Here is a 15,745-nt window from a genome sequence, read left to right as displayed (position 1 = left end):
ATTTTTTGACTTAAAAAGGTTTTTTATTTCTATCTTGATATTGGTAAAATTTGCCATTTTATAATGTTATTTAATAATGTGAAACGATTATGAGCCTTCCGAACACAGGTTTTTTTTATTTTCGTTTAATGATGTTCTAGTAAACAGATATGTCATTAACGTGCAAAAAGTGAAGACTAGAAAACGTCCTAATTTTTAATTGGGACGTTTGCCTTTAGTCATTTTCATAATTATGTAGTAATACGTTTTGCGTAATTAAAACCTTTACTTATTGTTTTTTATCAAGCTATCCTTTTTACTTGTAACGAAATGTAAAATAAACGGCTCCGGCGCGGCACACTTTTTTCTTTTGTTTAGTTTAGTGTGGTATAACATATCTGTTTATTAGAATATCATTATTTTCGTTATAATTTATACAGAAATTATTAAAGTAATAAATATAAAATGATCTACTTTTTATTCAAAATTCTATAAAGAAAATTTTAACTAACATATGCCTTAGCTGGCTCGATTTTCTAATAAGAAATTTAAATAATGCTTGTAAAGTGTAGTTAAAAGGTAAAGCTAGGTAAAATTTGAGTCTGGGACAAAAGATAAAATTTATTTTGAAAAAAAAAAACTAAGTGTACTCTATATTATTTACATGGAAATTGAAACAAGAAAACGTACGTACGTAAAGGATTTTAAATCCAGCTTTTATATTTGGCTGTGATTACTGATTCTATAATCACATTGTTTTTCGTTTACAAGTATTTCTTATTTAGAAAAAAGGAAAACAAATAATTACATGGATATGTATTTAAAATTAGTTTACAGAATTAATAAACAGTAGATTACAGTCAAAAAAAGACAGTAGCAAACTATTTATTTCATTTTTTTTGTAAATGCTATATAAATAGAGTACTTAACTAATAATAATATTCAATTATTTTGTTGTCTCATATTAAATTAAACTTAATTAATTTTAGAATTAAAGTGAAGTGAAGTGATTTCTGAATACTTTAACCCAAAGGAATGTGGTATATGTATTATGTATATACTTCACTTTTAAGGAATGTAGAAATAAGTAGGTATCCTATATGCTATGTGTAAAACATGCTTAAAATATTTAGATACGATTAATTCAAGTGGGGTGATTTGGCATAAAAACATTGCCATGTCTGTCTGACGAATAAATAGTCTTGTTGTTTGTGGTTACTTTTATTTTGTAGACTTTTGATATTAGTTATTGGTAGAATATAAATGAATTGAATTTAGCATGCTCTACATTGAAAAGTAAACATAATTTATTTACCATCAAAGTGATGATTGAACACTTTTGTTAAAGTATGATTTAATCATGTAAGTATTTTACATCTCCTGTGACTTTATTTTAGTTCACTTTTATTTGATTTGTTAATTATTGATTACTGTTTTTAGTATATATGTGTCATCCATGATTACTTTGCTGATTCTATGCTGCGCTTCTAGGGGTTTAAGGTGTACCGAGTCGCTATTTCATTTTTATTTTACTTTTTTTGCGTCGTGTGTTGCTTAATGTTGTCATTAACAAAATGTCGTACAAAACTAATGGTAATAACTTGAGCAATATTAACCAGCTTATTAAAAACTGATGTGCTTAATAAAGGACGGTGTAAAAAACTGAACTGTGTGACGTAAATTTATTTAATTATTTTTACCATGAACTTTTAACATCTATATAAACTAATTCTGGAAATATCGTATCGATAAATGTCCTGTAGTGGAAATAAATTAAAAAAAAGAAGATTTTCTTGAATATTACTGACAGATTTCTATTGCCATTGAACGGCTACTACGATGCTTAAACCGAGTAGTACCAGAGATATCATCTTGCTAAAATGTAGACACAAACACGTATTAACTCCACATTTCCTCATAATTTGATGGGCTTCAAGAGCTACATATAAATTGTACAACAAGATCGAAAACAATTTAAACCAGTAAGCAGGACCGATGCACGTTTACGGGAATATTAATTAAATACGATTCTATACTGAGATTTGAGCCTAACACTTTAGAACCTGTAGCTTTGTGAACTTGTCACTATAACAACATTTCAGACAGTGAATTTGAAGCCTCTAATTTGAAAACATCGAATATTTTATATAGAATATGATCAACTTGAGTCTTGAATTTTAAAAGTTTTAGTATAAATATATATAAGAGAAAATATACCTTAGCATTCGTAATATAATTTTTATTATATAAATTTATTAAGTTTATAAGATAATGTTTACAGATAGTCTTTTTTCATACTTCTTTGTCTTGTAAAATTACATTTAATTTAATATCTTATAATTTAAACTCTAATTCTGTTATAACAGCTTTTACTATTTTACTTATTCATAATACAGCAATAACTTAATAGTAATACTAATTTATGCACTGCCATAAAATCGTACACCACCGACATACTGATATCAATATTTAATTACTTAATTTTTTTTAGCTGATGCTCATTGCATAAGCTAAAAAATCAAAAAAAAAAATCTTCTTTTTATTTTACCCAATGATGTTGTAGTAAACAGATATGTTATTAACGCGCAAAAAGTGAAGACTAGAAAACGTCCTAATTGGGACGTTTGCCTTAAGTTGTTTTACGTAGTAATACGTTATAATACATCATAATTACGTAGTAATACGTTATAATACATCATAATTACGTAGTAATACGTTTTGCGTAATTAAAACATCTAGTTATTTCTTTTACTTATTGTTTTTATCAAGCTATCCTTTTTACTTTTAAAGAAATGTAAAAATAAACTAAAATAAACGGTCCCCGGCGCGGCACACTTTTTTCTGTTGTTTAGTATGGATATAACATATCTGTTAATTAGAATATCATTGATTTTACCCAAGTATTATAAGTTCTTCTTTTAAATTTCGATACGGCAACTCATGTCGTATTTCATATATATTTTAACTGACAACACCAGTGTAGTGTTTAATTGTTTATGGATTGTTTTTTCCCGAATCTAATAACCTAGCTATTATGTACCTATAAATGTTCTTTGAATTTTAATCGTATCTCACAACTTTGAAGTCAACCGCGGTGTTCATAACAAATGTTATCGTTTTAATCATTATATTTAATATATTTTTACTGAATTTAATAATGGAACAATTCGCGGGTAATTATTCAAGTCCATTCATATATTTTTTTAATTTTTAGAATGTAATATGAATCTTATTCTTTTAGCATTTCCAATAGATCTTCTTGAGGTGATTTTAATGTATTAACCGTGTATGTGAGATCGCCGTTCTTATTGTTATTTTTTTTTAGTGCTGTAATATTCTTATATTCAATATTTTTGTTTATTTTAAGTATTTTGTTTTCTATATTTTCGTTTCCAAACTCTATTGGCAATTTTAATTTAATAACTTTTGAGATATTAGGTGTACTTTCAATTGATGCTAAAAGGCAATTGACCTCGCTGGTATCTGGACAGTATTCATCTTCTCTCTTTTTAGTATTATCGTATTTGTAAATATTTTCTCCTAATTTTTTAAGAAAATTTGGATTCAAAGTGTACGGAAGACAAAATGTTCCATCCTTTTTTTGTAAGCCCAATCTTAGAAGAACTGAAATTTTGGTGTGATATTCCGAAAACCAGATGATTAAGGCGCTATATAAGCAATTGTAGTCATCTTCTGCAAATTTTTGTGCTATTATATCTATTTTTTTCAAAGCGTTGTCGAAAATATCCCTCGAGAAATATTCAGGCATGAGTGTAGCGACACTCCGCAAATGTCGCCGGCTTATGTCAAAAATATTTTGATTTGTTGCAACTGATAGCTGCCATTTGAATATCATGGTCATGAGATCCCATAATTTTCCCATAGAATAGCTGTCGAGTTTCATAATAGACGTGGCGGAAATATCCTGAAGTAGCTGCTTTATAACTGCATGTGTAGCGGCCGGTTGGGGTATAAATAGCTCGTCAAGAAGCTTAGGATGAAGTAAGACTGAGACTATATCTGTAAGTACTGAAAATAAATTTATAAATAGTTTTTTTTTTTACATAATTTAATTATTTATAGCATACTTATATTAATTATTACCTCTTTCAGATTTATCCAATGGCACTCTCTGAGTCTTTAATCTCTGATCAATCACATAAATCATTTCACAACCTAAGTTGATCACAATAAAAGGTGTAGCAAAGTGGGACATTGCTATATATTTCAATTGAAAAATCAATACTGCAAAATTTATCACATTCAAAATGTCTATCGATTCCTGTTATGAAGGTGTCATTGCCAAACTAACAACACAGGGCAAAATAAAGCAAATGTCTGTAGAATTATTATCACAAGAAACTAATAGTGAACGAGTACTTTTTGTGTATAAAACTATAAAAGGTCTTAATGCTTTTCCAAGTGTTCAAGAAGTAAAGAAAAACAATGACAGTTCCTTATATTACCGTAACCAAGGCAACAAATGCTTTGATCAAACAGAATACCATAAAGCTTGGCAGTATTATAACTTGTCACTTCTACATGCACCCATAAACTCTGAAAACTATTGCTTAGCTCTGTCTAATAGATCAGCTGTTTTCTATGAATTAAATAAATATAAAGAATGTTTGCGAGACATAGACACAGTGTTTTCATTAGAATATCCTAAAAAATTGACAGAGAAACTAACTAAGAGAAAGAAAATGTGTAATGAGGCATTGTGTTCAAGTAAGGAAAAACAAACAATCAAAGAGGATGATTTTGATGAATATTTGAAAATGAGAAGTGAGAAACATTCTGAATATTTATGTGCAAGTAATAAATTAGAAGTTGTGATAAGCGAAGAAATGGGTAGACATGTGATTGCTAAAGAGGATATAAAAGTAGGTGAAGTCATAGTTGAAGAGGATCCGTATTTTACACTATTACTGAAAGATCAATATTTATTTAGTTGTAATTATTGTCTCTCAAGGTCTTTAAATCTCTTACCATGTGCTGGCTGCTGCTACTGTCTCTATTGCAGCGATGAATGTAAAGCAAAAGCTCTGAAGGAGTACCATAGTATTGAATGCTCACTTATGGCAACATTCGTTAAAATGGAATTCACAAAACTAGAACTGCTTGCTCTAAGAACAGTTCTCAAAGCTCGTCATGATCATAATGAATGGAAAGATTTATTTAAAACAATCAAAGATGCTGAAGAAAATATGAACACTGCACACCATGGGCATGTTAAGGTTGGTGATAAATGGATATATGATTCCAAATACTATGCATCCATACATACTCTAGCTACAAATTTAGAAATACGATCAATTTCTGACATATTTCAAAAAGGAGTAACGGCAGCTGTGTTTTTAAGATTTCTAGAAAATAATTCAGATTTTTTTAAAACAGAAAATAAAGATGAATATAAAGAAATAAATGAATGTGTAGCTGGACTATTACTGTTACACCTGATGACTAGCCCAACCAACATGCATGGCATTAGTTCCATTGCAGCCAGTAAGGCGGGTAAATGTGTGGACGAAATAAGTTTGGCAAGTGCACCTTATGCTTTTTGTAGCCTTTTTAATCATTCTTGTGCGCCCAATGTTGTTAGGTTCAGCAAATTAGGCTCTGCAAAGATGATTGTATTCGCTCTGCGACCAATTAAGAAAGGAATGCAAATTTTTGATAATTATGGGTAAGATTTTGTAAAATGTTTTTGAAATTATTTAAATAAAATAAATCTTTTTGAAGATTATACTAACCACCATAGTCGAGATATGAGATGTGTCACACCTAAATTTACAAAGTAATTACATCAATTATATCCCTTTAGTCAATTAGTTGTATGAAGCTCCTTTACAATACTATGATTTTTCGTTTTTCAGACCCCATCATGCATTAGAGGAACGGAGCTCAAGACAGGCTACCCTTAAGTTTCAATTTAAATTTACCTGCTTATGTGAAGCATGTGTCAATAATTGGCCTAATTATATGTACTTAACTATGAGACAATCTAATAGTGTGCCAGCCAAATTAGTTAGATCTAAAAATAGTCTTTTAAATGAGCATGTGATAGACCAACTTCAGAGAGGAAATTTAGACACAGCATTGAAAACATACAAAGGCATCTGTGATTTATGTAAATTACTAGAACCCTATGCACCATGTATGGAATTGTGTGACTGCCAGGAATCGTTAAAACAATGTTTGTCAATTTTTGAGGGCCTAGTGCCCTATGGAAGCAGTCTTATGGTTAAGTGGAAATCTGTAAATTCAAAATAAGATATTTAAGTATCTATATAATTCTATTTTTAAATTTGACAATTTTTTTTTTTATATTGATTGAAACTCAATAGGTTAAGGAAAAGTTCATTTATATTATATTGTTATAAAATAAAATTGCTATTATGTAACCATATTATATTCACATTTTACACAATGTTAAATTAGAATTACTATTTTTAATGTTACATTTTTTATAAGTGCCTAAATTGGAAATATTTATAAATAGTTCCTATAATTAAAATGAAACCTATAAAGTATATTATATTAAAAAAGAAACTAATTAAGATATAGGAGAGCAAAGTAAGATTTTATTTTTATTATATTCATACAATTTGTAGTTGGCTATTGTTTAATCTTTATGAAAGAATTTATATGAATCTTTTTATTTCATAGAACTTGCTTATAATGTAAGACAATTAATTGACTTATGAAGATTTTAATTGTTGAATTTTGTATTCAAACTATGTTGCGTATTAAAAAACATTTATTATACAATAAAATATACGAATAACAAAACATTTGTTTATTATAAATATTGATAACAATTATATTTATAATGTCAGGAATGTATATCTATAATTAAATAATTTTGTTCATCATATGGCAATCTTATGTTAGTATAAAATAGACTATATTTATGACTATTGGTGAGCTTTAGTGATAACATTAAAAAAAAAGAAAAAGTTGTGTAAATAAGTGTACGTGTGCATTAAACATGGTACAAGTGGAATTTAATAATTTAAATAATTAGTGACGAATTTCCATGATACCGCTAGAATCAAATTGCAACAATTTAAAAAAGTTTCACTTAAAAAATTCGAAACCTGCAAATTCATCTACAAATTATAATTTTCGAATTTCGATAACTGGGCGAAAACTAGTACAGCCGGGGTAAGAAAAGGTTCGTCACCTTAAGATCTATTTTCGTGTGCTCAGTATGAGCGATAATCTGCTTTACCGATTGATAATATATGACACAGAGAGCCATATTTTGACAATTGTATGGAAGTTATATCTAATTTAAATTTGTAATGACAAATGACGCCATTAAAAATATTTAATTTTGATATAAAACTAGACGTAGTCCAAAGATTAGTTACACTATTTTGAACCAAGTTATCAATTATACTATTTAAGTTTAATTTTATATTCAGTTGTCAGTTTAGTGCTTTAGTTTCAAAAGGTACTAAGAGCTTACGACTTGATAAAGGATCATTCCTTTATTTATTTGTAAACTGACGAAGGTTTACTTACTCTGACTGTACATACAATATAAAAAATATATATATACTGGTCGAATTGAGAACACTCCTTTTTTTGAAGTCGCTTAAAAAGGCCAGGACTACGTGCTTTGGAATTTGCTAGTAATATGTATATAATTGGATTATCTACAAACAACAATGATTTAACTATACAATATAATAAAACTCAATAAAAGGAACATTTTAGTATTAAATTTAATTGCCATTCCTTGTGACGGCAAAAACATTGATGATTTAATGTTATCCTCATTAAGAATAGTTATTCTCTTTGATACAATTGGCTGTATAGGACTATATTTCTGTAAGTAATCTATAGCACACGTGACTTCATTGTAGTTAACTATTTCTTTGGGAACTGTATCAAACATAGTGTAACCATCTCCACCTTCAGCTAAAAATACTGACGTAATAACTTTGTACTCGAGATTATCTAAAACATCATTCAGGCCAGAACAATCGGAGCAAATGGCTTTTGCTTTCACAATCCGTGAACCGACATCATTAGCTAGATCATAGACTATTTCAACTCCCGAGTACTGTAAAAATTGTCCCGGGGTATCAATTCTTCTCCAAGCTGCAACCGAATGTTCCAAAGCTTGTCTCAGTATTGTGCCGTTCATAGTCATTATGCATAGTGTATCAGAAAACGGTATGACGGTAACCATATCTCCTCTCGTCACTTTAAATGGTTTATCTGGACCATTTATGGACGTTCTTATTCTACCACCCTGTGTTATAGCTATGTTAACATTAGAATATTCTTTGGAATATCTTTTAGTAAAGTTAATTATAGCGTCATTAATAAAATTGCCTAAATTACATTCTTCGAGCCGGCAGGAATCACCATCGAGATAAAAAAGCGAGGTTCCAACCACTTCATTGTACACCTGGTTTATGGCAGTTCGATATCGATTTACTATTTCTAAGAGGGCTGGGTCTTCTGGGATTTCTTTATTTAACAGAATCGGCTCACCGTCGTAGTATATAATTTCTCCTTGTTCGTCAAAAATTAAATGTAATTTGCCAAGATATTTCGTGTATGCATATGCTTGTACTACAAGAACCTTTCTTCCAGATTTTTGTTTAACTATTGTAGGATATGGTCCTTGTGGAAATTCAGGAATTTCGTCCGTACTATTTTTATTTATCAAAAAAGTGTTTGAATGACCGCCTATTACTATATCTATATCTTCAACCTCTTCAGCTATTTCTAAGTCTTTCAAAAAGCCTGAATGACCTAACGCTATGATTATTTTGATTCCCATTTCTTTTAATTTGTTTACTTCTCTTCTTAACGCAATAACTTCCTCTTCGTAATCTACTTTGTTCTTTGGTGCAAGAAATTTTGTTTCAGGGGTTAAATAACCAATTATTCCGATCTTAATGCCGTTTTTATTAATGACAACTGATTCGTATAAGTTGGTTTCTTTTTCGAGTTCTGGTACGTTGGTGAGAATGAGATTGGCAGCTAAAACGGGTGAGGTCAGATTTCTTATAAAAGGTATGACTCCATCGACTTCTTCGTCAAATTCGTGATTTCCAAGCGACTGCAAAAGATAAAAAACATAACATAAATAAAAATGGAGTTGATAATACAGACATGACAATGATTAACTAAATAAGTAACAATTATTTATTTTCTAGTATTACGGTAAATTATATATATTATACATATAAAAAGAATATTACGGTTAAATTAGTTTTTTGTTCTTAAATTGTTTAATTAATTATTCATCCATAATAAGATAAATTTATGTTTGGTCGTTATCAAATGATTTTTGCTAATTGAAAACACCAGCCACAAGTAATTTTTATAATAATTCCACAGTACGTAATAGCTTACAATTACGAAAGTTTATGTCGTCTGAAATATTTGTAATGAGTTTATTTTATCGAATCACAAAAATCTACGAGACTTGGTGATAGAACTTTGTGCAAATCCATTTATAATCTGTTCTCGTCATATATTCTGCCGTAAAAAAATGTAGTACTCAGTACTGTTGTGTTCCGGTTTTCAGCGTTATTGAACCAGTGTAACTGCAGGCACAAGGGACATAACATTTTAGTTCAAGGTATGTGCATTGACGATTTAAGGTTAATAATATTTCCGTCTGTCCGTCCGTTTACCTATATAAATTTCAAAAAATCCGTTATTTAATGCTCATCGAATGTAATAGATTATCTTTTTATATTATTTTATTTATATGTTTCTTTCTAAAATATTTTATTCACTCGGGCGTTAATATGTAAGAGAAACCTTTACGAGCTGAGGCATTACAAATAATTTGTTAATGTGTGTGTGTGTTTTTTTTAATTTATTTATTGAAATAAAAAATATTAACATCAAGACTTTAACTATGTACAAATAATAATAATTTAAATTAGTATATATCATGACAGCGTGGAATGGTGGCAACAATGCTAGCGACATTTCCTCCTTAAATCGCAATCCTCTCAGCAGACGCAATCAGGAGAGATATTATACTTTTAATAAACATTTTACCACTACTACTAGGTCCAAGTTTTTAACAGCAATAAGAGTTGAATTTAAGGAATCGCTTCAGCCACGTAAAGTGGCGGCTCTTAATATTGTTGGTGATGTGAGTGATGGGCCAGCATGTCGCAACTGTCCATCAGGTCACATGTCATCATTACGACTAATTCCACGTCACTCCACGTCACTTTGTATTGTGTCTTTAAGAGAATTGTGGCGAAAAAACCTGGATTTTTGGCCAAAAGAGACCATGTAGACTGAAAGAGTCCATTTTGATTCCAGGCGTTTTCGGGCATCTATGCTCAAAGCTCAGAGGTATTTTCAGTTGGAGATCAATTGATATGCGGAAGCATTCACTGTTTAAAAGTACCTCAAGATTTTTAGAGGTTAACGTGTGCGAATAGTGAAGTGAGTCTTTAAATGAAGAGCAAGAAGCTTGGCACAATTTTTGGCACTTGTTGAATTTTTTCTCAAATAATTTAGCGTAACATGGATCATTGGCGTTCTAGTTTAGTAACTTCATTAGGGCACTTTATCTTCCTGTTCTCTATCGCACATTTGTTTATTGAAAATAGTTTAAATTTAAAATTTGTGAACGTAGCCTAAAATTCTAGGTAAGTAAGAGTTCTTTCTTATAAATGTATATAGCATAGCAGAGGCAGAGCACAGGCCAGAAGGGCAAAACTTGAAATTTTTCTAACGCCGATGCCATCTCACCATATGATATGGAAAGTGTAGCTTGAATCCAAGATTACTTATCAAGTTATGAATATACCTATATTTTTGAAATGATCTTAGGAATATCATTAGATTTTATTTTTATTCCATTAGATTCAAAAAGATTGTGAAAGTGTTTGAAGCTGGTATACGCTTGTATATGTGAATTTAAGACGGAACTCTTAAATCCTCTTATTTTAAAATCTCCGTCGAAATTGTTCCAAAACATTTTCATTTTACCATTTATAATAAGCCCCTATGCCCAATTTATTATTTTAAAGTTATGTGCAATTTTAATAAAACCTTAAATATAATAAATTTACCGAAACAGTATTCTTTGCCGATAAATTATCTGTCGAAAAAAATCAACATAAGACCACTTAACAACTTGTTTATATAATTGATTCAGTTCTTTACAAAATGATGTTTAAGACACAATAATGAACATTAGAATTATTTATAAATTTCTTTTGAACAGATATTCCAGATGAATGATATTTTTAATGCGTGTCACCATTAATCTTCAGTCTTGTTAAACGATTAATTCATTAAATACATATTAATTGGTATCAGTACATAGGCATCCGTCTATTTGGTATAGACTCAATTTGTAAAGCAACCCAATCAAATACATATAAGATTTTTCCACACGCATTTTACTGATTTCTCTAGGTCAGACAGATACTTAACAAACACCAGTGTATTTTCATCATCTTGTACTATTAAGGCAAAAAATGGCGTATGTGATAAAAATATGTAGTGCATGTAATCAGCTCAGATTAATCAAGATTAGTTTATTAAAAAAAAAACCTTCTTTTTCTGCAATTTGAATTCTATAATTTTATTTTTTTTTATTATTACAACACTCGCATTTACATATCTCATTACCGTATATTTTGTTTGTAGCATAGTATCAGTAAAGAAAACGAATCTTTTCTTACATAAAGTATTCAGACGTAAAACAACGTAGGTAATTTAGTCTGTACTAATTAATTTCTTCCATACTATGCTAATGTTATAAATATGTCAAATTTCTTTGTTTGCACGTTTATCAACATCGTCATCATTATCATAATTATCAATTATTTAATTCCAAAATCCAGATCCAAATATTTTCCAATTGAAAAAAATGAAGGCAAGTTACGTTATAGTATTCAGGATAGTATATGAAATAGCTAGATTTTCTTTATAAATAAATTGCCTGAGAAGCCGGGACGTTTCGTTCGTAAATCAATTAATTGTCGTTAAATCATTTTAGTTTCATTCATCATCTTACAGAAATTGATATCTAACTCTTATTCAATCTAACGGATTAACTACAAACTTTTTTCTGAAACTGTATTTACTTTTGACTCATTATACAAAAAAAAAAAAAATACAAATCAAGCACTTTGGATCAAAGACACGAAAGTTGCTAAGGCTATATTGCGTTTGTCTATGTTTATATGGCTTCCTTTACATCTGAAAACTCTGAAGTTGTAATCTGTCTAACAAGATATGAAAAATTTCAATCACTCTTGTGGCAGACTGGGTATGAGTTGTATAGTATATTGTGCTTCTAGAAATCTATATCTATGTAAATTATATAACTGTTGCAATTTTGTTTTATTTAACGGTACTTCTAGTAGACATTACGTCTTTAACTTGGGCACTGTGATAATTAGAGCGGCCATTATCGAAATGTTTCGTTGAGTCGATAATGTTTCTTTACACGATTTTAAAACATATATAAATGACGTATCATAGCATTTTTTTTTAAATTTTTCAAATAGACAAGAACATTTTTTTTAATTTTGCTGGTCAGTGGTCTATGTTTGCAATTAGAACATGTCAAGTGATAATTAAATTGTAAGTAAACTTTATTCGAAATTGTCACCTTATTAATTTTTCTTTTAGAGGGCTTAATTAGAGAAGGTTTAATTAATCTATAAATAAAACGAAATAGTTTTCATGTTTTATTAAATTTTAAATTACACAGACACGGGACGGTAAAATAAAACATCACACATAAATACTTTTTATAGCTTACTCACTAACAATACTGTTAGACATATTTGTACAAATTTTCTCACGGCAGGATTTTTTTTCATTATTCTAATTAAACATGTAAGCTCTGCTAAATAAATACATTAAAGAAACAAATAAAGGTTGTGATAAAGTAATTCTAAATCCGTTATTGCTACTCTGTGTAAGAATTGTTATTCTGCCTTCGATTTCTGGGAAAATTGGACTATGTTGTTTTATATATTGTATGGTACAGGTTATTTCACTGCTGTTAAACGAACGCGTAGGCAAACCCTGAAACATCGTGTAACCGTTTCCACCAATTGATATGAAACCCGGCATAATAACGTTGTACATTTCATTATCCGTAACTCTATTATATTTTGGTATGGAACAGTTCCAACATCTTGCGTCTGCTTGTACTACTTTCATTCCTTCTGGTTTGCTAACATCATATACAACTTTGAGGCCAGAAAATTGTAGAAACTCGCCAGGATAGTCTAATTCGTCTAAATTTTTAATTGAGTGCTCTAACATTTGTAATAAGACACTACCTGACATGGTGACTACAACAAGATCTCCTTCAAATGGTAGGACGCCAATTAAGTCTCCTTTAGTAATGGTAGTAAGTTTTTCTGAATGAGCTATAGAAGATCTTATTCCACCACCTTGAATTATAGCTATAGGCGCATCCGTCCAATGATCTTTGCTATCGTACTCCATTGCGTAATTGTAGACCATAGCATCAGCTATCAGGTTACCCATATTGCATTCTTGGTGTTGACAACTAAGACCGTCTAAAACTATTGACGTCTTCCCAATTTCTTCTTCCGTATAATTTGAAATTTCTGTACGATAACGCTCAATAATTTTCAAAACATCAGGGTCTTGTGGAGTTGTTTTATCTAAAAGAATAGGTATACCCTCAGTGCTTAGTAAATTTCCCTTACTATCAAATACCATAAGCAGTTTGCCAAGATATTTTGTGTAAGCATAGGCCTGAACCACTGGTACCATCTTCCCGGATGATTGTTTGACGTAAGTAGGATAAGGTCCCTGAATTTCTTCTGAGTCAGGACTCGTACCGTTCCATAGAAAAGTATTCGAATGTCCGCCGATGACTAAATTTAAACCGTCTACTTCTTTTGCTATTTCTAAATCTCTCAAATAACCCGAGTGACCTAGTCCGATAATAATATTAACTCCTTGAGCTTTTAACTTTTTTACTTCTTCTTTCATGGCCACGATTTCATCGACGTATTCCACATCATTTTTCACAGCTAACATTTTAGTGTCCGGCGTTAAGTAACCTATGACACCGACTGACGTGCCATTTACATTTAATATAATGGATTTCTTTAGGTTTGTCTCTTTTTCTAAATCAGGAACTTTGGCCAGATCAAGGTTGGCGGCAACCACAGGACAAGAGAGATTTTTTATGAACGGTGTTAACCCACTCACGCCGTGATCAAATTCGTGATTTCCAAGGGACTGCAACAATTATATGAAATAAAATATTTTTTTTAATGACAAACATGCTGTAGATACAGAACGGATTAATTAACACAAGCAATTACATGCACGTGCAATAATTAAAACATGTTAGCAGTTATTTCATTTGATCCTGTATTAAATTGTTTGTTTTTTTTTTTAATAGTGGTTTATCTAAATAGATATATTTATATATGCAATTGCTATTGCTAAGATTCTATTGTTAAATAAGTGTAGACCGGCTAATCGCATTAAAATATAAAATAAGATTATTATTTTAATAAGTGAATTATTAAACAATAATTCCTAAACAATGTACAATTATATGGTTATACAAAAATTTTATGAAATTGTAGTTACGTTGTGTGATCTTTTATTTGAATTGTTTTAAAAAAAACATTTTAATTTGTTCTTAAACGTTAAAAAGGACTATCAACACAAGATAAAGAAAAACTCAATAACGAAAAGGATGGTTTTACCCAATAGAAGAAGGGATAATATTCCAGTGGAAGAAGGCATAATAATATGCCACTTTAATTTTACTTCCAGATTTCATGATCGCGTCAATTCGTTGAAAAATGTTCTTTATTTATCTTTCTGCCTATTTTTGGTTGGCATAGACTATTCATATTATATATATTTTTTAAGAAACATACCATAGTGTAACCAGTTACAACCAAACATTCTTTTTTAAATTACTTAAAAAAAGGTTTGTATACTCGTAATGATATCAAATCGGTGACATCGCTTCGCGGACTCACTAAGCCTAGTATAGTTTTGTACTCACATTATATGACTATGAGAATATTTTACCTGTTTAAAAAACGAACACAAAATTAAAGTTTTATGACAGCTGAGCTATTCCGTAAGATATAATCTCATCTAACTCGTTATACTCGTATGTGTGTCGGAAACTTCTTAGAGCGATAAGCTTTTTTTGTACAAATATTGTTCACATTTTATAAATATGAGTCGAGATGGCCCAGTGGTTAGAACGCAGTGCATCTTAACAGATGATTGCGGGTTCAAACCCAGGCAAGCACCGCTGTTGTGCTTAATTTGTCTTTATAATTCATCTCCTGCTCAGCGGTGAAGGAAAACATCATGAGGAAATCTGCATGTGACAAATTTCATAGAAATTCTGCCACATGTGCATTCCAGCAACCCGCATTGGAACAGCGTGGTGGAATATGTTCCAAACCTTCTCCTCAAAGGGATAGGAGGCCTTTAGCCCAGCAGTGGGAATTTACAGGCTGTTGTTGTTGTTTGTTGTTTATAAATATAACAGCCATTGTCACACATCTTCCACATTACACGATCGAGTTTAGCAGAAAGTTCTTACAGAATAGTTCTATAAGTTTAAGCAGCAAGAAAATGTTATCAATCTATAGATATTTATAATACAGTCAGTAACATTAGTAAAGTTAAAAATTACACATAGATGCTGGCATTTCACATATAGAACACTATAAGTTATACTGACCTGCCTAATTTTATTGTGATTGGAAATTTATTTTCTTTA

General features: G+C 30.2%; 3 protein-coding genes across 3 annotated transcripts in view; 1 reads left to right on the top strand and 2 right to left on the bottom strand.

Moving 5' to 3' along the window:
* Positions 1-3,137: 3,137 nt before the first annotated feature.
* Positions 3,138-4,195, bottom strand: LOC124536665 (protein OSCP1). Its single transcript, XM_047113215.1, has 2 exons — positions 4,084-4,195; positions 3,138-4,008 (listed from the first exon to the last, which is right to left on the bottom strand). Exons 1-2 carry the CDS (start codon positions 4,193-4,195, stop codon positions 3,209-3,211), a joined length of 912 nt encoding a protein of 303 aa, XP_046969171.1. The 3' UTR covers positions 3,138-3,208.
* A 41-nt stretch (positions 4,196-4,236) lies between these two features.
* Positions 4,237-6,771, top strand: LOC124536662 (SET and MYND domain-containing protein 4-like). The gene is made up of 2 exons (XM_047113213.1): positions 4,237-5,665; positions 5,856-6,771. Exons 1-2 carry the CDS (start codon positions 4,248-4,250, stop codon positions 6,250-6,252), a joined length of 1,815 nt encoding a protein of 604 aa, XP_046969169.1. The 5' UTR covers positions 4,237-4,247; the 3' UTR covers positions 6,253-6,771.
* Positions 6,720-15,745, bottom strand: part of LOC124536663 — a 52,825-nt gene continuing 43,799 nt past the window's right edge. Inside the window, exons 6-7 of the mRNA XM_047113214.1 lie at positions 13,256-14,224; positions 6,720-9,065 (exon numbers count right to left, since the gene is read on the bottom strand). Of these exons, the coding sequence (XP_046969170.1) occupies positions 7,661-9,065; positions 13,256-14,224 (2,374 nt within the window). The 3' untranslated portion in view covers positions 6,720-7,660. The remainder of the gene's footprint in view (positions 9,066-13,255; positions 14,225-15,745) is intronic.

This window comes from Vanessa cardui, chromosome 17 (genome assembly GCF_905220365.1).
Source record: "Vanessa cardui chromosome 17, ilVanCard2.1, whole genome shotgun sequence".
Lineage (NCBI taxonomy): Eukaryota > Metazoa > Arthropoda > Insecta > Lepidoptera > Nymphalidae > Vanessa > Vanessa cardui.
This window is presented reverse-complemented; position numbering and strand designations above follow the sequence as displayed.